At 39.5% G+C, this 26,692-nt stretch overlaps 1 protein-coding gene across 2 annotated transcripts in view; it reads right to left on the reverse strand.

The window, feature by feature from the left end:
- AK4 (adenylate kinase 4) overlaps positions 1-26,692 on the reverse strand; it is an 83,502-nt gene that overhangs the window by 18,738 nt on the left and 38,072 nt on the right. For both annotated transcript variants that reach the window (XM_065911505.1, XM_065911496.1), the window contains exon 3: positions 12,499-12,618. In XM_065911505.1, coding sequence (XP_065767577.1) covers positions 12,499-12,618 — 120 coding nt within the window. The remainder of the gene's footprint in view (positions 1-12,498; positions 12,619-26,692) is intronic.

Raw genomic sequence — 26,692 nt, forward strand, 5'->3', positions numbered from 1 at the left:
AAATTCCCAGATGGTATGGACATCTTGTGGCATCAGTGAAAGGATCTATCCTGTTTAAGGATGTAGCTGACAACAACTAACTTGAAATCCCTGTTCTTAAACAAGCTATTCTAAAAGCACGAAGCCCTCTTCCCAGTAAGGGAAGATGTATATTGCACTGAGGAAGGCGCTGCATCTGCAAAACTTTTGCTTAAAGGCTCTTCTGTTTAAGAATTCTGCTTTCTCATTCTCTCAACATTAGTCTCTAGAAGAAATTAGGGAAAAATTGGTCCCATTGTGTCTCAGTCGAAACAAAAGGAACTTGTAAATTATTTCACCACAGCTCACATTTTCTGCCCCAAGCATCCCCTACACAGGCTTAGCTGTAGGCTGCAGGCCAGACTTTCCATAATTGGACAGATACTTATTAACCTTTCCTATAGGCACACACAATGGGTGGCACTGGCAGTACAACCATGAATGACACAAATATGATCTCTGCTTTCTGAGCCGTACACCTAGGGTGGGGGCATGAGGAAGTACGAAGCACCAAAATACAGATATATAACTCACATCACATGATTACAAGGTAAGAAGGAAGAGTGACGTGGATAGAGAGGGTGGGACACGAAGAATTCATCCAGGAGGGGATACCTGAGTAGAGATGTGAAGGCAGTGATGCACATGGATGGGGAGGGTGGGGGGCAGGGGAGTGCAGAGTGAATAATACAAAGTCCCTGGAGCATAGCATGCACGGAACCAAAAGGCAGAGAGATTATAGGATAGTTATGGAAAACAAGCAGATTTTTTCTCCCCTGAACAGGTATGAAGGCAAAAGGAAACACGGCAGCAAGAAAAACTTAAACAAAATACAATAAAGACACATACAGCAAAGAATATAGCATCCAATAATAGAAAAACTGAACATATGGACCAACAAAAAGATCTAATACCAGAATTGTGCTGTTTAGTTGCTAAGTCGTATCCAACTCTTTGCGACCCCATGGACTGTCGCCCACCAGGCTCCTCTGTCCATGAGGTTTCTCAGGCCAGAGTACTGGAGTGGGTTGCCATTGCCTTCTCCAGGGGATCTTCCGGATCCAGGGATCAAACCCATGTCTCCTGTTTGGCAGGTAGATTCTTTATCGCCGAGTCACCAGGGACGCCCATTATATAGGAGAGTTTTCCAGAAAGGAAAGAACTGAACTGGAGATCAAAAGGACACACTATATATAAGAGGAAAAACAAAATCAATATTGAGAGATTCTATTTACTTAAAATATGAAGAAATAATTATTCAGAAAGTCTATACAAGAAAAGGAACCATATTCACAAAAGGGAGAAAAGTCAAACTGGCCTTGGGCTTCTACAGAGCAATAATCCAGGCCAGAAGACAATGGAACACGACTACTACCACTTGAGAATAGCACAGTCAGCTGAACCACTGAACAATAAGGAGATGTTTTCAAACATGAAAATTCACGGAATATAGCACCTCAGGGGCTGTTCTGCCAGGAGGGCAGCAGAGAAGGGAACAGAGGGAGAGAAGAAAGGCATTCAATAAAATCTAGTAAACCACGTGATGAATGGGAAAGCTGTGTTAAAAACAATGCAAATAAACTTATTTACAAAACAGAAATAGAGTCACAGATGTAGAAAACAAACATGGTTACCAGGCGGAGGTGTAGCAGGAAAGGAATAAATTGGGAGATTGGGATTGACATATAGACACTACTATATATAAAATAGATAACTAATAATGACCTACTATATAGCACAGGGAACTCTACTCAATACTGTGTAATGACCTATGTGGGAAAAGAATTTTCCAAAAAGTGGACATATGTATAACTGATTCACTTTGCTGCATAGCAGAAACATCTTAAATCAACTATATATGCCAATAAAAATTTTTAAAAAGTAGTTCAGCTTTATTCATATAAAAATCATATACGAGTCACTTGTTTAAAGTGTACAATTCAATAGTTTCTAGTATATTCAGTGATATAACTAAGATTAATCAAAATAAAATAAACAGAGGAGTGGTATGGGGGAAAAATGAGTGCACAGAATTCATTAAAATTTCTTAACTGTAAGACCGAAAAATGGGAAGTTAGAGAAGTTTATAATAAATTTTCACATTAAATGCTAACAAAATTGGGAGGAAGGGAAGAGGAGACGGGAGAAAATGAAAGTATATTGTTTAAATTTGAAATGTGAGATAAAAAAAGAAAACAAAATATGTCAATCTCATCTTTTCATAATCTTAAGAGGCTTCCATGGGAATTAATATCCCTGGTGATGAAGAAGGTTCTATCTGAAATTCAGTATTAATTCCTTAGGGTTCACTTTAGCTTTAGCTATAGTTCAATTTGAGTAAAATTAAATGCCTTTTTTAAAAAGTATGTAAAGTATGGTGTTATTCTTACAGAGTTTTACCTGCATTATGTGTGTGGAGAGGTATCTAGAATGATGGTCTGCAATTGCTAACCCTTGCTATTTCTGGCTAATGGGATTTCAGGCAAAATTTGTTGCTTTTACTTTGCATTTTTTCACATGGCCTGAATGTTTTATAGTGGTCATGAATAATTTCTACAAGAACAATATGAAAAAGGTAAAATTAAATCATCTGTGGGAATTGCCTGTTGGTCTGGTAGTTGGGACTTGGTGCTTTCACTACTGAGGGCCTCTTTGGGGAACTAAGATCCTGTAAGATGCACGGTGCAGCCCCAAGAAAAAATAATAAAATAATTGCTTTTTCCAACACCACCTGCTATTTTTAACCCTAATCAACTTGTTCATCTTTCCAAAATCCGAGCTTTCTTGTTAGTAATAGGCAAATCAACAGCTTTTTATACTGTTTTGTTTTAGATTACTAGATATGGTTTAATGGATGATGAGTGATTTTATCTACTTAGGCTTTCCCCAGGTGTACTTAATGAGGGGTAAATATGCTGATCCTTAATAGAATGACAATATTTTTGTTAATTTTCTCAACACTTTAAGTTCTAACATCTATATCAGTGTTTGCCTATGTATATTTACATTAATAATAATCAATTAAATTATCTTCACACTGAAAATAAGAACACATATCTACCATCTGACCACCTACTATGTTCCAGAACTCTACCACAAGTTTTACATTTGTTAATCAATCCTTGCAAACCTATGCCATACATACTTTATTGTACAGATAAGAAAAAAGAATCCAGGAAAGGTAACTTTCCTTACTGAAGACTTATTCAAACCTGACTCTCAAGTCCATGCTTCTTCCACGTTCAAAGTAAGTGTACAATAATTGTTTTATTATTAATTAAACTAGCAAACTATAACTCATATGCTTTGGATGGAGTTTTACAATGAACTGTCTTAGTTCACCAAATTCCCAAGATGCCTAGTTCATAAATGAGTGAAGCAAGCTTCTCTAACATCTAAAATTAGCCTTACTTTATAGACTTTTAAGTAAGTAGCATAAACAAATGAGATAAGTACATCTGAAAGTACATGAGAAGATAGGCACAAATATAGAGAAATCATGCCTTAATGTTTAAAGTATGTCTGAATTTTAAAAAAATTTTAATTGGAGGATAATTACTTTCAAATTGTGGTCCTAGAGAAGACTCCTGAGAGTCCCTTGGACAGCAAGAAGATCAGACCAGTCAATCCTAAAGGAAATCAACCCTTAATATTCATTGGAAGGATTGATGCTGAAGCTGCAATACTTTGGCCACCTGATGTGAAGAGTGGACTCACTAGTAAAGACCCTGATGCTGGGAAAGACTGAAGACAAAAGGAGAAGAGGGCAGCGGAGGATGAGACGGTTGGATAGCATCACCAACTCAATGGACACGAACTTTGGCAAACTCTGAGAGATGGTGAGAGACAGGGAGGCCTGGCCTGCAGAGGTCCATAGGAGTTGGACCAACAACAACTGCTTTACAATGTTATGTTGTTTTCTGCTGTACAACAATGCAAATCAGCTATAAATACATATATATATATATATATAGAGAGAGAGAGAGAGAGAGAGAGAGAACCTCCCTTTTGAACGCCCCCCCTGAAAATTGTTTAATTTAGCTAATTTTTAAATGTTAGTTGGAAGGAAAGTTAAAAATAAATTATTCACTCTTCCAAACTCAGGTTTAAATTTTTATTTTTAACTTCCTTCCAACTCATTTTTAATATTAACTTCGACACTTATTCAAGTCCTTGTTTTACCTTTCAAGCAGTGTTTAACTTTTGCCCCCAACCACTTTTACAGCCTCATCTGCTTATAATTTTTGGCTCTCAAATTATCCAACTGCTTGTAGCTTTCAGAACACACATGTTGTTTCACACCTCTTATACCTTTTGCGCCTGATCTTCTCTGTCTACATTGTACTTTACTCCCAATTTCAAAATGTTGCGTCCCCTCCCTCCTGGAGGTCTCCCTCGCCCTCAAGAGGGCCAGTCACTTTCTCCTCTGTGCTAGCTCTCCCCTTCTACCCAGTTCACTGGTATTCTCAAGATCCTACACTATGATTATTCAAGTAGCATTTGCTCCTCCTGGACTATAAGGTCAGGAAGTAATGCTATTCCTTCCTCAGATGGATTGACAGGAAACACAAATCATGCATACGCAACTTGTTTCTTGATCTCTGAACCAAGTTTTTCTAGGATATGTTCAAATGTTTGCTTTCCATATGGTCCTTAATGCTTCCATGTTAAAATCTAGTCATTCCCTGAAAACACAAATGGAATAAACAAAGTCAGGATTGCCTACTATATTAAGATTGTTCCTCATCCTAAGGCAACAGTCAGATCAATTAGAAGAAACACACCAGAAACAGACACAGGGACAGAATCTCAGGAGAGAATCCAACAAAATGAAGAAGAGATCCAGAGTTTTATAGTGTTTTTCAGTCAGATACTCTGAGCTCATGCAGACACCAAAGGCTCCAAACAAGGGAGGGTTGTGGAATAAAAATCAAGTTCTTTGATTTATGGTTACCAACGGGGAAGGGATAGCTAGGGAGTTTACAGACACATACACATTGCTATATTTAAAATAGATAACCAACATGGTCCTACTGTATAGAGAACTCTGCTCAGTATTTTATGTAACAACTTAAATAAGAAAATTTGAAAAAGATACATGTATATGTATAACTGAATCACTTTGCTGTATACCCAAAGCTAACACAACATTGCTAACCAACTATACTCCAATATAAAATAAAAAGAAAAAAAAAGAACCCAAGTTCTTACACTGTGAATTAAACCAAAGACCCTCACAAAGACTTAACACTTTAGGTTTCTCTGCAGTTTATTACTGAAATGCTAATGTCTAACAACTATATTGATTTCTGTACATATACATGTATCTTTTTCATTTTCCTATTCATTCCTATACACAAGTATGTCAAGAAGGATGAGCCTGGTGAGATGCCAGAGATTATGACTGTTCAGTCCATGCTTGGCAGACCTGAGAACTACCACCGTGCCCGGCAGAGTTCCTTCAAGTCTGTGACTCTCCACTCTTCAGCAGTCACTCCACTGCTTCACACCTTCTTCAAGGTGAGGAGAGTATACATACTGCCTTAACAGTGATTGAAGATACAAAGAGGTTCTTTGCGACCCCATGGACTATACAGTCCATGGAATTCTCCAGGCCAGAATACTGGAGTGGGTAGCCTTTCCCTTCTCTAGAGATCTTCCCAACCCAGGGATTGAACCCAGGTCTCTCACATTGCAGGCAATTATTCTCTACCAGCTGATCCACAAGGGAAGCCCAAGAACACTGGAGTGGGTAGCCTATCCCTTCTGCAGGGGATCCTCCCAACCCAGGAATCGAACCAGGGTCTCCTGCATTGTAGGTGGATTCTTTACCAAGTGAGCTATCAGGGAAGCCCAAGGACTAAACATCTGAAGGTAAATGGATATTACCCTCTTGAACACATGCGCTCATACACATATAAGGAGAAAGACTGATTCTTTTTTCTCCAAAGAGAATGTCTTCAGTGACCTTCCCAAAAACGTACTACATGTTTTATTTTTGACATACCCTACATTCCCAAGGGCAACAGAAAAAAAAAACCTGCCCTTGGCATTTTCTTAAAAGATGTGATTCAGAAGATATGTGATTGTTGGCTTTTTCTCTGTAGGCATATGTTGCCCAGTGGGATGTCACACCCTTCAAAGGTCTGATTCAGAAAGAAAAATATAAAGTTGGGATAAGGTCAGAGCAAACACATACAAACACTGCACACATTCAAGTGGCTCTGACTTCTGCAAAAAAAAAAAAAAAAGAAAAATCCCAGAATTACCCACAGAGAGCACCCGCTAGTGTTCAGAACAAAATCAAATGGAGTATACAAATGGAACATGACTGAACGATGACTCTCCTTGTAAAGTTATCTTTATCTCCAATAAAAAGGTTTAAATTATATTCCACGTATAATTCCAAAATTTAAGATTGCTTTCCATGAAACCAAACTTTGACAGCAAATACAAAATATTTCGATACCTACACCTAAAGTCACCAGCAGATAATTCTGTTACAACTTGAGATAAATTAGGACTGAGCCTGAGAACTTGCATGTTGCTGTTTAAATGCACAGGTTTTGGCAGCCATGTTTAGAAATAGGGGAAGAGAAATCTATTACCTAACACACCTCCCGACAGGCCCCATGTCACACCAGCTTTTTTTTTAAATGAAGAATTTGTATTTAAGCTGGTTATTTTTAAGAGTTGGTTACTGTGCTTTAGTTACTATTTCACCTCAATATCACCTAGTAAGCAGTAAACATCTTAAAGAAAAAGGCAAAAAATGAAACCAGAGTTTCATAGCAAAATTAGAAGACTTATATATGACATTCTACTGGCTGAATATCTTAGAAAACATGAAAATTGTTTTTATAAAACTGCTCTCACTCATGGAACGTCTAAGAAAATTAAAGAAAGAAAAAGAAAAGAGGGGAAAAGCCACATCTGTATACACATATTAATACAAAAAAGAGTGTTTCTTATCCAACTAAAAAGCACACTGTGAAGACAGGTGGTACTGGACTGTTTTTAACAAGTCCATGGCTGACCAAGCCACCGAGCGCTCACCAGGCCCATTCACAGCCGCCCCGGGAGCCTCCTTGGCATGGAGCCACGCTGCTCGTTTTCCACCCGCCGTGTGCAGGATGCTTCTCCACAGCCATATGGACCAAGATGATGAGTCATCTGTCATCCAGAATTCTCCTCCTGACCTTTCCACATTCAATCACCTTTAGCACACTCAACCAGCACGTCCTCCGCAGAGCACATGCCCTGGAACATAAGGGGTTTCAAGCTGAACATAGAACTTAGCATTCCTGACGGTCCCCACTTTGCCAAATCCACTTTGCTCTGGATTTCTCCCAGAGCTTTAAAGGAAAATCACAACCAAAACCGTGACCAGATGGGTTTTCAAGGAGAAAGATATAAACTAAATCAGTGAGGAGACTGACGTCCTTTACTAAAAACAGGCCTATGATGTAAAAGAATTTCAGTTATTCATTCACGGAGAGGAAAAGTTATGGCAAAAGCAAAGCAGTGAAAAGATACATAAAACATTTCACAACTGAAACTGACTTTTTAACGTCGTGTAGCTGAAGATGTTTTAAACTATTTTTTAACTTAATGCTTCACATAATCACCAAAAAAAAAAAAAAAAAAATTCACGACCTGCACCTCATGTACAACAAATCACAAAATCTCATATAGTACTTCCTATAACGGCAAGAATTCTTCTAAGCCCTTTACGTATATTCATTTACTTCATCCCTTCTGAAATCCCTGTTTTCCATGAGGAATAAAATGCAGAGAGCTAATAAGGTACTTTGCCCACGGTCACTGACATTGCCGGTAAATGGCAGAGCTGGGATTGAAATCACTGGTACTACTGGGATTAGTGATGATTACACTAACCACCTTCCCAAAGGAGTTTAAGACACATGATCCTTTTTTAACAGCTAAGTTTACTTAAAACTATACGAGTTCATTTTATAAGGTGAGAAAACTTACAATTAAAGAATTTAAACTAGAGAAATGTAAATTACTGTTAGGTGGTGGGAAAGCTCAAGTTGTCAGTCATGGAAAATACCAACATAAGAAAGAAGTAGTGGGGGGTTAATTTTTGTGAGTTAAATATTTAGAATCTGGAGAAATTAACAGAACTGGAGAAGTACAGGTAAGGTACTAATAGCCAAGAAACTCCAAAAGCTGGGAAGGCAATCAATCATAGAGAACCCCAGGTCTACAGTACCTAACATCAGTCAACACTCCTGTCAATTTTTGCTCATCAAGGCAATTTTTCAGGCATGGTGCCTCCTGGCCATGTCACTGTTAATGCTTAAACTCAGGCCTTCAACATCTCTTGGTCCAGTTGTGCTAACAATCTCTTCCCCAGCTTCAGGTCACCATCTCCTCCCCTACCCCAACATCTAATTGTCCTGCTGCTAACAGAATAGTCTTTCTGAAACACCAACAGATTTGATCATGCCACCCATTCATAAGTCTTCAGTGAGCTTCCCAGCTGGCACTAGTGGTAAAGAACCCATCTGCCAATGCAGGAGATGCAAGAGAAGCGAGTTCAATCCCTGGGTTGGGAAGATCCCCTGGAGGAGGGCATGGCAACCCACTCTGGTGGGTTACAGTCCATGGGGTCGCAAAGAGTCAGACAGGACTGAAGCAACTGAGAATGCACACACAAGACTTCAGTGGTCCATATCACCAACAATTTCCAGTTCCACCACCTCTGTATAGAATCTATCACCCCAGGATTTCCTCTGCCTCTGTCTGCAGGCCCAGGAAAACACTAGGCTAAGTCATTCCTCTCTTATCCCATTCACATTACCCCTTTGATGAAAAAATCCTCCTTCCAACCCCATTCATCAACCTGCAGGACCTCACTCTATTCATCTCTTTTACCATAAAGTTGCCAATCCCACTTTCTACTGCGAGAAGAGATAATTTTCTCCTTTGGGTCCTCAGTGTACCCACATGGGTATTGATTTGATTATACTGTCATGATTTTTTACACACCTGATTCCCCCTTAATAGAGAAAGTGTCTTGTCATTTTATCAACAGCACCTAATAGTTCCGGACTCACAGTAGGAGCTTTATTCATTACTAATAAATAAACATATACTTTCCACAGGCCATTATAGCCTCTCTCGGCAGAAGTTTTCAGTTCAGTCTGCTGGTTCCCTGCAGCCGCATGAGAACACAGTTCCCAATATTTTTAATGGAAGGCATTCTAGAAAGATATGATCTACTCTATAGGCAACATTTCAGAACACCTCCACATTGAAGAATAGATGTTGAACAGTAGACTTCACAAAGAATGGTTCATAGCACCAAACACACAGGTTCTCAATAGGGTAGGAGATTCCAGGGTCAAATAAATTCAGAAAATGCCTCATGATATTGCCTTCTATGAAGAGTTAAATCACACTATCATAGTAAAGTTCCATTAAAGTCCTAAGAAGTTGGTTAACTTTGGATTTACTAACTTTGAATAGGTAAGTGAATCCTACCTTGTCTCCATTTTCTCATCTATTAAATGGAAATAACAATCTCTACCTTCATATGGTCACTGTAGGGACTGGATGAGATAATAAATATCTAAAGCTCAGATCACTACTTGGCACATAGTGAGTGCTCAATAAATTCAAGCAATCTTTAATATTTAAACTAAGATTTTCTAAACTACAGTCTGTTTTCTCATCAAGCCATTACTAACACTACACACTTGATACAGAAGAACTACTCTACAACATATTAGTCATTTTGGAGAGTCACAGCTCCAGACTTTAGGAGAAATAGACAATCTGATAGTTAAAATGTAGGACAGTTCACCCTGGCTTCTCTGTGGCTGACAAACGTTAAAGTTCACATTGCCACAACTTGCTGAGGCTTTGGTTCTCCAAAGTAAGACAGGAAAGAGTACACTGGGTGAACTAAAGGAAAACTACTCTGCAACGGAAAGAACGTTCTTATATATAAATCTCACTATCCTTTCATTCCTAGAAAGCAGTCTATTCATCAAGTTTCTATTTTCACTGCCAAGGAATCTTGATATTTAAGAGTAAGACAAATAATCCACACAGTCCTTTTTTTTTTCAATTAATAAATCAAAAGATTTATACTGGGCTTGAAGAATCATCTACTTAAAGTAGATGATTCTTAATTCCTTCTTAAGTACAAAACTGCAGTAGCTCATGTGTGAGCATCTGTATGCATTTTCCTAGGTAACATATCATAGGAACCACTGAGCTGTTTTTTTCAAACCATTTTTATAAAATTGAAGTACAGTTAATTTACCATGCTGTTTCAAGCATAAAGTGAATCAGTTGTATATATACATAATTGAATATATATATTATTTTTCACATTCTTTTCCATTATAGGTCTAAGATATTGAATATAGTTCCCAATGTTACACAGTACATCTATGTTGTTTACCTATTTTATATATATTAATATATATGCTCAGTCACATCCAAGTCTTTGTGACCCCATGGATTATAGCTCACCAGGCTCCTCTGTCCATAGAATTTCCAGGCAAGAATATTAGAGTGAGTTGCCATTTCCTTCCTACTTCAGAGGAGCTTCCTGGTCCAGGGATCACATCCATGTCTCCTGCATTTCCTGCTTTGGCAGGTGGATTCTTTATCACTGGGCCACCTGGGAAGCCCATTTTATATATAATAATGTGTATATGTTAATCCTAAACTCCTACTTTACCTCCTCCCAACTGTTAGCCCCTTTGGTAACCATAAGCTTGTTTTCTATGTCTGTGAATCTATTTCTGTTTTATAAATAAGGTTGATTTTGTATCATTTTTTAAGAGTCCATATATAAGTGATGTCATATGATATTTGTCTGAGTTTTTTGAAAAATTAAGCCTATGTATTATTTAGATATTAAAAATCAAACAGTAGCAAAGGGTATATACAATGAAAGGTAAATCGCTCTCCCAACCCTAATCCTTATCCAGAGTCGACCACTGTTATCAGTTTTTTATATCCTTCCGAAGACAGCTTATATATGTGTGTATAAGTACATACAGTAATATTATACCATCTCTCCATTTTTACAGAGATAATAGTATATAATATATACTATATTGCAACTAGTTTTTTTCACTTGGCAGTTTATCTTAAAGCTCTATCTATATCAATACATAGATATAGATATTTGGTTAATACACATACCAAAATTTAAAGCAACCCTATGATAAGATAGGTGGCTTCCCAGGTGGCGCTAGTGGTAAAGAATCTGCCTGCCAATACAGGAGATACAAGAGACTCGGGTTCAGTCCCTGGGTCAGGAAGATCCCCTGGAGAAGGAAATGGCAACCTACTCCAGTATTCTTGCCTGAGAAATCCCATGGACAAAGGAGCCTGGTGGGTACAGTACATGGGGCTGCAAAGAGTTGGACGTGACTGAGGGACTGAGCACAAGATAAATACTTAGGTTGTTACCAGTGTCTTGTAACAAAGGTCAAAGCTGTTGTTTTTCCAATAGTCATGTATGGATGTGACAGTTGGACCATAAAAAGGGCTGAGCACCATAGAATTGATGGCTTTTGAACTGTGGTGCTGGAGAAGACTCTTGGGAGAGTCCCTTGGACAGCAAGATCAAACCACTTAATCTTAAAGGAAATCAACCCTTTATAGTCACTGGAAGGACTGATGCTGAAGTTGAAGCTCCAATACTTTGGCCACCTGTTCAAAGAGCTGACTCATTAGAAAAGACCCTGATGTTGGGAAAGACTGAAGGCAGGAGGAGAAGGGGACGATGGAGGACAAGATGGTTGGATGGCATCACCAACTCAAAGGACATGAGTTTGAGCAAACTCCGGGAGATGGTGAAGGACCAGAAAGCCTGGCGTGCTGCGGTCCATGGGATTACAAAGAGATGAGGGACTGAACAACAACCAGTGTCTTGCAAAGATTGCTGAAAATAAACATCCTTGAATATATATTTTTAGGCAAGAAATGAAGCAGGGAATTGCTAAATACTACTAAATTGCCCTCCAAAGGTTACCCATTTTATTCTCAAGAATACTTATTTCTTACACCCTCAATAAAAAAAGATTTTCAGATTTTCTCTTTTTTAAATCTGACAGGTAAAAAAAATGATAACAAATGCTTTTAATTCATGTGGCTTATTTTGAATGAAAGAACCCCTGATTTAAGATGAGTCATACTTATGACGACTTAGTCATGGAAACAAAAAGCACCATCAAAACTGGAACAATAATGGGAATTCAATTAAGGTTTGCTTCAAGTTGATGGCTTTAGGGATGGTAGTCTGCAGACAAAGGAATTAAAAGGCTTCACCACATGGGTTTTTTAATTATGTTGCCAAATTGGAATATGTCTAAAGAAATGACTGGGGAAAAAAAGGCACTTTGCAATCTCTAAGAAATTATGGAAGTGTTCAAGGAGACCATGACCCACTACTAGCAGAAGCCGGGTGGACCCCTAGATTCAACTCACCATCAAGCAGCCAGTGCTCGGCGCGCCTGTTCTCCAGCTCCGACAGCATGAGGCGTGTGATCACATGATCGGGAACCAAAAGGCCTTTCTCTATGTATTGCTTTGCCATATCACCAACTTCTATTAAAAAGACAGGAAAAAGAAACGTTCAAAATAAGCTTCTGGGAGAAAAAAAAATGCTTACCAACTCTCTCCCGACAGTTTTGCTTTTCCTTCCATTCCTGCCTGATGTCCTGGGGGGAAAGGTTTTTAAAGAGTAGTATTTTTAAAATTGGCTTCAATAATGGTTGACACTGTCTCCCAGTTGTCTGCCAAAGAATTAGAAGAGCATCTCTTGAAGATATACACAGACAGAAATAAAAATGAAAGGAAATATAAATTAGGGCAAAGAGAAACTCAGAGCAGGAAATAGGGCTGGAGTCTAGAGGGAGAGCGGAATACAATAAAGGCCAGGAGAGGAGCGAAGTCCACTCTGCTTGTGAGCAGAGAGCCACACGCTGGACCCAAGCCTCCCACCAGTTTCCGGTAACAAGGAAATAGGATGGACTTCACAATTCACGGTACAGGAAGACTAAAGGAAGCTGAGAGAGTCAAGCGTTCCTCAGAATCCAAAGGGGAAAATTTCCACTATTCTCCTAGAAAAAGTGCTGGATGATACAAACAACAATGGGTTTCTTTCTTCTCACGAGCCTCGGTTAAGCAGATGGCACCTTGCTGACGCAGTTGTAGAAGCAACTCAGTGGTTTTAGAGGAATGCCAAGTTCAAGAAAAGACGTGAATTTCAATTTTTTTTCCCAAGAAAAAAATGCTTCTATCATAATTTAAAATAACAATTTGTTATACATGGCAATTGTCAGTTGGGTTCAGGAGAACATCTGTTAAATTTCTAGGAACTGAATTTTTTTTTAATCCAGATGAAGTCCTCAGCTCTCTAGCAATCTGATAATGAACCATTAGAAACGCATCCTTGACAGGCCAATTAAGTTCTTATAAAAACACAGAGCAGAATTATATTACTGGGGGAAAAAAGGTTAAAAATCATTTTGTCCCAACCATCTGCTTATATTTAATAAGCTAGAGACCTTCCTTTCCCAGACTGAATCTATACTTCCAACTTCACCTTCCACACTGAAAAATGGGCTGTGACGAGTTCCCTATCAACTCGATTACTACCACTGGGCAAAGAGCCCAACGTTAGGCCCAATGATATGGATTCAGAAATGCACTGCAAGAAAAAGAACATATGAGTGGCTAAATATGAATGTGCACAAAACACATTCATTCGATAAGGATTTATTGACTGCATACTACTTAACAGGTAATAGTCTACAAATGTAGCAGTGGCTGAAAGTTGCGGCTTACCAATCAATATTTAAGCAGTATGACTTTACCTGAGAGCAACAATAAGAATCTTTAACTGGAGTACAAACTAGGAGGTGCTGTGCTTTAAACATTTTATTTGTGTTATTTCATTGATTCTTCATAAGATCCTCACCTTCAGACAGGAGGTAAAACTTGTATTTTTTTTAGGACAGCTTTATTGAGATACAAGTCACACACCATATCATTACAAGTCACACACTGTAACATTCACCATTTTAAAGTGTGCAATTGAGTGGCTTTTAATACCTTCCCCATGGTGTGCAAGCATCACCACTACCCAATTTCAGAACATTTATATTACCCCAGGAAGAAACCCCATACCCACTAGCGGTCACTCCCATTCCCTTCCTCCCTCTAGGTACTGGCAACTACTAATCTACTTTTGGTCTTTATAGTTTGCCTATACTGCACATTTCACATAAATGGAAGTATACACAGTGTAGTTTTTTTGTGTCTGGTTCCTTTACTTAGCATGTTTTCAAGGTTCATCCATGTTGTACCATATCAGTACTTCATTTTCAAGGCTGAATATTATGATTCTATTGTGTGGACATACCACATGTTGTTTATATATACATCAGTTATCAGGCATTGGGGTTGTTTTCACTTTGGGGCTATTTTGAATAATGCTGCAACATACATTCATGTGCAAGTTTCTGTGTGAATATACGCTTTCAGTTTTCTTGGGTAATACCTGTAAGAAACACGTTTACATCTGAAAAATCACTGTCAGACAGAATGCTCAGAGCAACTGAGAAGCTTACTCTGTGATGGTCAGGCCAGTCCCAGAGTCCTGTTCTCAGTCTCATCCACCAAACATTAAGGTACAAGCAAACAACAAATATACGTCGTCCAAGGTGAGAGACCAAGATGTGAACTGGTTTAAAACATCCCATGAGAAAACGGTTAATGAGGAGGAATTATCTTGTACAGAAAAGAGAAGACCCAGAGAAGGACATGATAACAACTGACCCATAACCTGATTCTGGACAGATGGAAAAGGCATTATCTTATTTAATCCCCAGGGCTTAGAATTAGTACTAGTGGGAATTGCAAATGGGCAGGAAAAGTTGCCTGAGGAAATATTTGAATGGAGACTCAGAGAAGGGATATTATAGAGGGATTTTGAAAACTGGATTGGGCTTAATTCATGTTTCAGGCCCCTACAGACGGAAGAGTTATGGTACTGCAGTACATTTGAATTCAGTAATTTAATGAAGAACACTGTCCAAAATGATACCTCTAAGACCTCTGGTTATCTCCTAAATGGCTCAAAATGTACCTCCGCTGACACCTCAAACTTATTACTCTCCCACTCTGTTCTTGTCTTGGAAGCTTCCTGCCTCATCAGTAACAGAGTCCTCCCCTATCAACAGATTCCCTGGATTCAATTATCCAAAGTCAATCATGGTCTGAAAAATATTGAATGGAAAATTCCAGAAATAAGCAACTGATAAGTTTTAAATTGGGCACCGTTCTGAGCAGAACGATGACATCTCTTGCCATTCTGCTCCATCCTGCCTGGGATGCAAATCATCCCTTCATCTACAGTATCCCACCTGTTAGTCACTTAGTAGCTATCTTGGTACACACTGTTGTGCACTGACCTTATTTCACATAATAATAACTCAAAGTGCAAGAACAGTGATGCTGGCCATTCAGATGTGCCAAAGAGAAACCATAAACAGAGTTTCTTTTAAGTAAAAAGGTAAAAGTTCAACTTGAGGAAAGAAAAATATTGTATGCTGAGGCTGCTAAGGTACATGGTAAGAGCAAATCTATCCATGAAGCTGTGAAGAAAAAGGAAATTCCTGCTCAGTTTTGCTGCTGCACCTCAAACTTCAGAAGTAATGAACACAGTGCCTAAGGGTTTAGTTAAGATGAAAAAAGCACTAAATCTGAGGAGCCACATTCACCTAACTTTTACTAGAGTATGTTGTTATAACTGTTCTATCTTATTCAGTTCAGTTCAGTTGCTCAATCACATCTGACTCTTTACGACTCCATGGATTGCAGCACATCAGGCTTCCCTGTCCATCACCAATTCCCGGAGCTTGCTCAAACTCATGTCCATCGAGTCGGTGATGCCATCCAATCATCTAATTGTCATCCCCTTCTCCTCTTGCCTTCAATCTTTGCCAACATCAGGATCTTTTCTAATGAGTCAGTTCATCACATTAGGTGGCCAAAGTATTGGAGTTTCAATTTCAGCATCAGTCCTTCCAACGAATATTCAGGACTGATTTCTTTTAGGATTGACTGGTTTGATATTTTATTATTAGTTATTGCAGTTAATCTCCTACTGTGCCTAATTTATTAATTACCATTAAATTACTTTATCAAAATTACTTTATCCTAGGTAAGTATGTATGTATGTATGTATAGAGAAAAAACATAGCATCTATAGGGTTCAGTACTTTGGTTTTACACATCAAATGGGGATCCTGGAATGCATTCCCCACAGACAGGGGGGCACTACTGTACTCTCCTCAGATATCATCTAAGATTAAGCACCACTTGTCTTGATTTTCTTGATTTCTCTTGTTGTTGGTGGTTTTTTAAAAATATTTATTTATTTGGCTGTGCCAAATAGTGGGATCTAGTTCCCTGACCAGGGTTCGAACCTGGGCTCCCTGCATTGGGAGTGTGGGGTCAGTTGCTGGACCACCAAGGAAGTTCCTCTCCCATTCTCTACACCTAGCTGAACACGGAAATCTTAATATTATACTTCCACGTGTCTCTCATATCCAGGACAATCGATCAAAACACAACAGCACCACAGTAACTGCTGAACAAACTAGAACAAGTTGTGGTCCTGCAGAATAGTCTGCGCCACTGTGAAACACACTGAAGGCCCTGGACTGCCCTGGTAGTTAACAAGAGCCCGCAGCTTATCAGAAAGTGGAGGAAAAGGAAGGAAGCAATGAGACAAACTCCAAAGCCTAAGTTAGAAATCTTTATACAGTGAAGAGGAGAGAGCTGATAAAGAATCCCATAGCTAAGATCAAAGCGAGTCCTCTACCCATACCAATCCTTGACTGGCTACAAAACAAGAGTGCTTTTGGGTTCTTGCACATATGAGTCAATCAAAAGAATAATTAGACTACCTAAGCAGTCAATTCTCAATTCTTTGCTTACTTGACTTCTCAGCAGCATGTGACCTGACTCCTCTGCATAAATACAGAGTGACCCCTTTAAAGCCCATTATGCCCCTCCTATGACTTCCCATCTCATTGAGAGTATAAGCCAAGTCCTCCCCTTGGTCTCCAAGTTCTCTGACCCCATCTCCCACTTCTCTCTTCACTACCCATCCTAATCCAGATGGACACAACAGTATCCTTGCACTTTCCTGAAGATCACAAGCATGTGTCCACTGCAGGACCTCTGCATTTGGTCTTCCCTCTGCCAGGAAGACTCCCCCAAAATTTCAAAAGGTCAAGTCCTCTCAGCATTCAGGTCTCTGATTGAGTATCACCTCAGAGAGGCCTCCCACCCTATCCAAACAGCAGAAGCACAGACACACAAGTCCCAATCCCCCTCTACTCTCATCCTACAGTGCATTCTTTTCCAAAACTACAGGCTTTACATATTATATACTGATATATTAGTGAATTCACTTTCTGCTCCCCCAGACTAGAATATAATTAGCTCATTGGGAAAAATAATAATACTTTGCTCACTGCCATGTCTTGAGTGCTTACAATATGGTCTGGCATGCATAGAAGCTCCATTAAAATTTGTTGCATGAATGAATGAATACATTGAAGATTATAGAGAATTCTTTTCCCCAGGCAAGAATCAATCTGACCAGCCTTAAAGTTATTACAAAACCATTACCCCAATGTCAAATATAGCCCAACCTTGCCAGGTATCAGCTTTTCAAGGGAGATATGGACAAAGTGGGATCAGTACTAACTAGGTGAGATGACCACATAGGGTTTCACAGCTCAGTCTCATTTCCTCAGCATTTCAAACTATGAATAGAGAAGAGCCACGTAGGGGAGGAAAAATGAGGAGAAGGAAATACTAGGAGCCAATGTTGCAGAGGCATGGAGCTGCTTGGCATACCTGGAGGAACTTCAATTAGTAACATCTGAAAATAAGCACATCATGAGACAGAGAGCACTAGACAGGCCAGAAAAGCAGCATGGGCTTTGAAGGATTAAAGGAAACAGGTAGCTTCAGAAATGGCATTCTCATAGCTAAAAGCGATTACCAAGGGCCCGGGACAAAATGAAAATACGGAGCCTCCTGGTTCAAAAATTTAAAATTTCAAGATGGTGACAGCAGAACATTGCACTAAGTGCAGGGCCTTTTGTCACGTGACACAAGTCACGTGCCCACGGCAATGTGAAATTTGGATGGGGTTGGCGTGATGAAAGCAAAGGAGGCTGTGACAATAATCCCAGCACAGACAGGCCTGCAGAAGCAACATTAGATGACATTCTGGCCCTTGAGAGAGTACCTTGAGCTGACCCATCATCAACTGTGCAACTCAAGTTCAAAATAACTCTGTGGAAGGCTTCCAGAACCATCTTAATCCAATTTACTAATGAAGAGAAAGCTCTAAGGGCAGCATCCCTTCCCAAGTATTTTTGGCATCCTTGGCTCTCCCCTGGAGCAGGACGGACAACATGCCCTCTAATCTGTTACAAAATCAAACTTCCTCTGAGTTTCTCAATACCCCTCCCCCGCCGCGTGAAAAATCAGGAAAAGCCAACAGCAGCCAGAGCAAAATGAATTTAACAACGAATTTGCATTTGAATGAATACCTCCCTACAACAGCAATCTGAAATGAAACGCTGGTCAGAAGACAGGCCCATTCCAGAAAACAGGACCTTCATCTGCCCTTGTCAGTTCCCTTGGAAGAGAAAGCAGTATCATTAAACGCTAATGCAGCATGTTTGGCTAAAACATAGACCTGAGCCAATTTCTCAAGCAGTATTTCAAAGAAAAGCTGTAGATACACATATGCTCTCTTACAGTTTTTGCATCCTTTGTGCATACACATGCACACACATGCTCACTAAAATAAACCATAAACCACCAGGAAGCTTTTAAAAATGAACTTTACAAATGAAGGCCAACAGCTTTGCATTTTTTAAGTGACACAACAACCAAAAAAGAAAGAACACCTAATTATGTGTTTATGAGATTGACCATATCACTGTTAAGGGACGCACACTGAAACCAGGCACCATAGTAACCATTTGCATGAGTTGTTTTAGGACAGGAGGTCCTGGTAAGGAACAGGGAACTAATAAGCCTCCACCAACTGGAAGAGTTAGGGAAAGGTCAAAAGGAGACACCACATGTCCAACCATCTCCCAGAATCCTTCTGTCTGGCGTCCATCTTGGTTGTACAAGGCGTACACCACCAGGAAGGACTCTGAGTCAGAAAGACTGGCTAAAGACAACCCGGAAACTAATTACTATTCATCACCATAAACCTGAGACTGCAAGCCAGGTGACAGAGGTGCTCTCCTGGGTTCCCCTACCCTACTGCTCTTTCCCAATAAAATCTCTTGCTCTGTCAGCACATGTGTCTCCTGGGACAATTCGTTTCCGAGTGTTAGACAAGAACCCAGTTTTGGGCCCTGGAAGGGGTCCCCCTTCCTGCAGCAAATGGCGACTCTGGTGGGACTCTTCTTCACTGCGACTAACATCCTGACTCTCGGGGTACTCAGGGGCCAGTTTGCCTGCCAATGGACCAGACCCAGCGGCCACAACTGGGACCCTTTTGTCCCTGGTCTCCTCCTGACATGGACAACTGGCCAGAGTACCCCGACAGGTAAAGAGCAAGAGACTTGATTGACCTCCCTCCCCTTCCCTCTCTCTTTCCTCTCCTTAACCTTTCCTATCCTTCCTCTTTTTTCTAGTCCCCTAGTCCTGGAGCAGGAATCTGGTCAAAGGGCCTCAGCCTGAGCTGAGGATTGGAGACGGATCACCTCCTCTTGGCAGAGAACTCGAATTCTGGTTCAGGTCTGTCTGGTTTCTGGCAGGGCTGAGTTTCAGTCCTCCATTCCCTGGAGGCCCAGGGTAAAGTCCCGTAACACCTGGGTTATCTGCAGATGGCAGGAGATGTCTGTAAGGCCACCCCTTTGGCCCCCCCTCTCCTGCCTCCTCCCCCTTCTTCTTTCAACCTGGCTTCCTTTCCTCCCTTTGAAATCTTTGAAGACCTGAGATATTTTCCTTTATTCTATCAGTATTTGGATCTGAAGTTCTGTGTTATGGAGGTTTTCTGAGAGACTGTATTCTTGTATTTAAGGCAGTGTCTGACGAGGACTGCCAGGTTTATATGTGTGTTTTAACTCTGTGTGCTGTGTTGTGATTTCTGATGGCCATTTTGCTTTGTCTGGCCACCATTTGGTTTAGGCCTGCTGCCATTTTGTTAGAAGCTGATTTTCTTTCCCTGTGCCTTGAGACCAGGGCTCTCAGGCACTTATCTAGACCATCTCTAACTCCTCAGACTGAGAAAAAATGGGAAAAAACCTTTTAAACTTTTATTTACTCCAACTGTTTTTTATGAACTAGAAAATTTTATATTGTAATATCCAATTCATGACCAAACTTAGAAAATGAAGCTAGATCTTGTGTTGTGTCTGTCTAAATATGTCTCAGTATGTCTTTGTCTCTGGATAATATTTTTGAGATTAACTTATAAATGAGCTCTTTTTAATGGCTTAAAGAAAGGTAAGAACTTACAAATCAAATAATTCTAAATTAAACAATAAATTCCAAGTTCATGTGAACTGGTAAATATTCAGTATTAAATACCTGATATTAACGTTTGTTTGTTGGCCTATCTAATATAGACATGTCTTAGAATAATTAACATTAAGTAGAATGTTTTCATTGTACCTAGGTTTAATATAAGTTAAATATTATTGTATCTGTTACAAGTTTGTCAACAAGGAAATTACCTCGAGTGAAGAAACTTCTAAAAAAAATGAGACATGAGCTTTTAGATAAGCTCTATTAAGAATAATTATGCTATTCATGTCAATGTATGACAAAACCCACTGAAATGTTGTGAAGTGATTGGCCTCCAACTAATAAAATAATATTAAAAAAAAAAAAAGAATAATTATGCTATAGGAATATCTGTTTAAAATAGTCTCTCCAGATTGGGGTAACTTGAATTTCTAAGGGTTGCACTAAACTAAGTGTTGGAAGTCTATTGAATAGTTAGGTCACTTCAAATAAAATAAGATTTTGAAACATTTACTACTAAACACTGATTTCCTTTTACAGAAAAACTAAAGAAATTGGAACGACAAATGAATAATGTTTGGTGCCATCCAAAAATGTTTTAAGAACTCAAGGGTTTTAAAAATTATCACTGGTATTTATGCTCAGTTCAATAAAGTTGCTTAGTCATGTCTGACTCTTTGTGACCCCATGAACCATAGCACACCAGGCCTCTCTGTCCATCAACAACTCCCGGAGTCTACCCAAACCCATGTCCATCAAGTCAGTGATGCCATCCAACCATCTCATCCTCTGTCGTCCCCTTCTCCTCCTGCCCTCAATCTTTCCCAGCATCAGGGTCTTTTCCAATGAGTCAGCTCTTCACATCAGGTGGCCAAAGTATTGGAGTTTCAGCTTCAACATCAGTCCTTCCAATGAATATTCAGGACTGATCTCATTTAGGATGGACTGGTTGGATCTCCTTGCAGTCCAAGGGACTCTCAAGAGTCTTTTCCAACACCACAGTTCAAAAGCATCAATTCTTCAGCACTCAGCTTTCTGTATAGTCCAACTCTCACATCCATACATGACCACTGGAAAAACCATAGCCTTGACTAGACAGACCTTTGTTGGCAAAGTAATGTCTCTGCTTTTTAATATGCTGTCTAGGGTGGTCATAACTTTCCTTCCAAGGAGTAAGCATCTATTAATCTCATGGCTGTAATCACCATCTGAAGCAATCTTGGACCCCAGAGAAATAAAGTCAGCCACTGTTTCCACTGTTTCCCCATCTATTTGCCATGAAGATACACCCATCAACACTAACTAAATCTGACCAAATGTCCTAAACCCTTTTAACTGATTTTTTTGACAAAACTTCCCTAATCAAATTCTTTTGAAGTTCCTGTGACCTTTAGCTAACTTTGTGGTGCTTCAGAGGGCCCCTGAAACATCCCAAAGAGAGATATTAAACTGAGTTTATTTGGTTGGTTAAATTACATGAAAAATATTATCAAATGAGTAATAAATTCTCTCATGCTATAATGTATGGTAAATATTACTAATATAGATATCCTAGAAATTATGTGGAACTCTTAACATTCTTATATGTCCTGGTATTCTAATGAAAAACCTGATGACTTCACAAAAGCTAACAAAGGACTGAATGAACCAGTGAATATGCTTACAGCTTTTATGGTTTCTATCTTTTACGATTTCTAAGATTCAAATGGGTTTGAATCTTATGTTTTCCGGGAGTAGGAAAAAGCTTCCTCTCAAACTAATTATGACAATACTTTGGTAAAATTATACATTATAAACAAAACAATTATATTTTCTCTCTATCTGACTCCTCCAGAAATTGGAAACTCTTAGGTTTCCAGTAAGTTTATCAAATGAGTTAGGAAGGTTATCTCACTAACAGGTACAAAAATCTCAAGGAATTTTGGAGACCTTAAAAAGGGAAGAATTTACCTAAATTTGTTAGGCAAAATCTGTGATCAGTCTTTGGAGCGAGTTTCCCAGCCCTGTTTTAATTCAAAAGTTCAGTCTGAGACTTTATATATGTTTCAGCAAAATAAAGTCTATGACCAATTATGATTATATCATCAGACCAAAATTAGTGAGAACAGATCTATTTTGCAAACAAACTAGCCTTAATTTGGTTATATTTGATTAAAAAATTGAGGGTAATTTTAGGGAGAAAAAGATGTTTCAATAAATGTTAAATCCCAGTTTGTTAATGGAGGTCTGCATCTAGTAAGACTCATTTCTTGGATAGTTCTTTGCTGTTACGTGATATTAATGTAAAATTTAACTGAATTCTTAAAGAACACCCTAAGTTTGTTTCTGAAGCTTATCTCAGTGATCTATCTTTGGATGAATATCAGATGCCTCATGACCTGCCACCAGAACTGGAAAAAGACATAATTTAAGGGACTGTCTCCAACCTGAATGGAAGGACTTTTTTATCAAGTACTCTTAACTAGCTAGTTCATGCACAATGAAACTGAAGGGAAATTAACTCTTAGATTAATTCCCACTTCCAAAGGCCCCTACATTGGATTGGTCTATAGAGAAGACAGCTGAACTGATCTCACCTTAAAATGATGTTCAAACAGAGAAGAAACTACACTACACCAGGATGAGAAGACAACGACATCAGAGGTAGACAGCTTGCCCAAGATGCTGGACCTGATTCTTATGATCATTTATAAAGTTTTCTTGATTTCTTAGACCTCTGCATATAAATCAAATGCTTTTCTATCATAGGCCTATGATCCTATGCTAGTTTTAGAAATCAAACCAATTGGATTTGTGGCCAATTACCTGTGTCTAGTTTTGGGTTATCTTGGTAAATTTCTCTACTACAAGGCTCTAACTGGTTGGCCCTGAGAAAATTTACTTAAAAAAAAAATATATAGTCATATTCAGGTCACTGTGATATTACTAGATGGGATCCCCTCACTGGGCCAATTAATAATGCCTGCTCTGACTCTGGCCATAAATTTGAGCTTTCTTCTATTACTCAAGTTCAATCAGAGCAACAAGCAAAGTTTCAGCAAAGGAGGAAAAAAATCTCGCACAATTATGGGATGGATTTATATAGATAACACCAGGCTACGGTAATTTAGGTTTAACAGTCTCCTCTGTGATGGAAACAGTTAAATCATACTAAGGATAATCAGTCTAGTAACACTAGAAAACTGGGCTATATGCCTCATAGATAGTGCCAATATATAATTTCCCTGGAGATAAAGATTCTACAGAGTAGACTAAGTCAGATGACCTGGGATATACTGGGGTACATCTCATGGAAGTTCTTAAGTCTTACTTGTGACTTTACTAATACTGCTGGCTATGTTATTTGTATTTCACCTGTTTTACAAAATTGCTGTCTCTTACACTGCCAAATGTGTGACTGAGGCCTCTGATAGAATAATATATAGTTCCATATGAGATTGATGATGCTAACAGTGTAACTCTAGATATGGGAAGAGGCAACAAGAGGGAATGTTTTCCTGGACCAAGAGGCTAGTAAGACAGGTGGTCCAGAGAATTTTGGATACTGTTTTATGGCCTAGTCCAGTAACAGCACATTGAGTGGCCTGTCAACAAAATCTTTGCCAAACCTGAGAATGGACATTCTCAGCACCATGGGATAAAATGGTCATGAAATGCCCCCCTCAAAATCATGGTCAAGTTTATGAGCAAAAAGGGGCTCTGCCAACTGAAAACTGACACTTGCCATCTACGTCTACAAAGATTAAATCATGGCCACTGCAACTGATGACCTTCAACTCCCCTGAAAGAAGTTCAGGGTGAAAATCAGGAATGAGGCACTCTGTGCTCTGGGAAAAACTGACAGAACAGAACTTCAGATAGTTTAGATCTTTTCAGGAGAAGATTATGAGTTTCAATTCTTATATCTTCTCATACCTAGAGAAACATTGATGTCATTAATGGTGACATCTGCCTTGGCTATTAAGGAAAATTTTACAGTTAAAAGTCAGACATCCTGGAAAATAACCAGGTGACGCTATGTGTGTACTTTCAGACTAGACCTTGTATTGCTAAACACCTTTTTGAGTATTTTCTGAGTCGTGTCAGGCTTGGATGCCACCATTCTCAAAACAATGTCTGCTGGAAGTTAGTAACTGCAACCTTACTTTTTTTAAAACTAGGCAACGGGCTAACTGGCTACAAGTCTCCCTGAAGTGCCAGGTCCAGACTGGGTTTCAGGCCTATTCTTCTAAAAAGAAATGAGATTTATTTTGTCTATTAAAATTCCTCCAACTACTTCTAATTGGGTCTGTTAACACCAAAATGGCAGACCAAGGGGTTGAGTTTTTAATCATACAAGACTCAGATCCAGAACTTGGAACTCAGTAATATTTCCAATTCAGTGTCTATCCTCCAAGCTGAGGCAGTCCTATGCCCCATTGTGACAGGAAGTTATCAGAGTCATAGTTGTCTAGTTCCCTAAATTAAAACTGAGCAGAACTCTGTGGGGCTCTGGAGTACAGATCTGTTCTCTGTTCTCCATTTCTTGTCTGTAGGATACAGGCTTCATTCAGCCTCCTTGACCTTCCCTGAGTTCCAAAAGGTGGATTCAAACAATTGCTAATCAGGGCAGGGAGGGGATACAGAAACAGAGGAGGAACAATCAAACGGTGGTACAGCCTCCATACAAGGTCCCGGTTCCTACTCAAAGAAATATGCATAACAATGTCTTTGAGTTCCTCTACAGAACTGGAGCCCCCACCCAGGTGGAGGATGGTGATTTCAGACTTAACACAAGACTCCTGGAGCACAGCTCTGTTGCTTCACGACCAACCAATAAAAAAAAAAGTCACAAACCCTGCAGCCCTCACCCCAAATGTTGTCTCCTGTTTCTGGGGACCAGTGATGACCATCTGTTAGGTCTCCTGTTTGACCCCTGTCTATTTCATCTCTGAGAGGAGCCAACAGTTAGTTTCAAACTAAAGTGCTGTTATTACAAGGGTGAATACTGGTTTCAGGCAAAAAAATACCTTGACTTAGATCAGGTAGAGAGAGACTTCTGCTCTGCTAGGCAGACCTATGCCCATGTACAGCAGGAAGAAGTTATAGAAGAAAAAGACCTCGGCCCCAATTCCCAAGAAGTATCTTGAGTATGAAGTCTCTCAGGGGGCATTTATTAAGGGAAGCACACTGACTGAAATCCCCCACCCTGGCCAGGCACCATAGTAACCATTTGCATGAGTTGTTTTAGGACAGGAGGTCCTGGTAAGGAACCCTGAACCAATAAGCCTCCACCAACTGGAAGAGTTAGGGAAAGGTCAAAAGGAGACACCACATGTCCAACCATCTCCCAGAATCCTTCTGTCTGGCGTCCATCTTGGTTGTACAAGGCGTACACCACCAGGAAGGACTCTGAGTCAGAAAGACTGGCTAAAGACAACCCGGAAACCAACCCCATCACCATTAAACCTGAGACTGCAAGCCATGTGACAGAGCTGCTCTCCTGGGTTCCCCTACCCTACTGCTCTCCACCCGGGTGCCCTTTCCCAATAAAATCTCTTGCTCTTTCAGCACATGTGTCTCCTCAGACAATTCATTTCCGAGTGTTAGACAAGACCCTAGTTTTGGGCCCTGGAAGGGGTCCCCCTTCCTGCAACAACAACACTGCTTAAGGCCACATTTGGAAAAACTGTCTTCAGAAAGGGAAAGATTGAGTGTCAGAATACAAAATGGAATGTATTATAAAATTACGCATGTATATGCATGGACATATATCACCATCCTCAATGTTAAATGTATTATAAGAAAACAACACTCCACTCTTAAAAATAAAAAATTTGTGGCAATGCAGCTAAAAAACCTATTTCATTTAATTACTATGAAATATAAATTAAAACATACATGGCCTTGGTGACCTTGAGAAATATATTTTTTCAATTTCTGATCCAGTCAGACAACAAATACATTTTCAGAATTTAAAGTTATCTATTAAGCTGTATGGGGCTTCCCAGGTGGTTCAGTGGTAAAGAATATGCCTGCCAATGCAGGAGACGCAGGAGACAGAGGTTCGATCCCTGGGTCAGGAAGATCCCTGGAGCAGGAAAGAGCAAACCCACTC

Source organism: Muntiacus reevesi, chromosome 1, assembly GCF_963930625.1.
Source record: "Muntiacus reevesi chromosome 1, mMunRee1.1, whole genome shotgun sequence".
Taxonomy (NCBI): domain Eukaryota; kingdom Metazoa; phylum Chordata; class Mammalia; order Artiodactyla; family Cervidae; genus Muntiacus; species Muntiacus reevesi.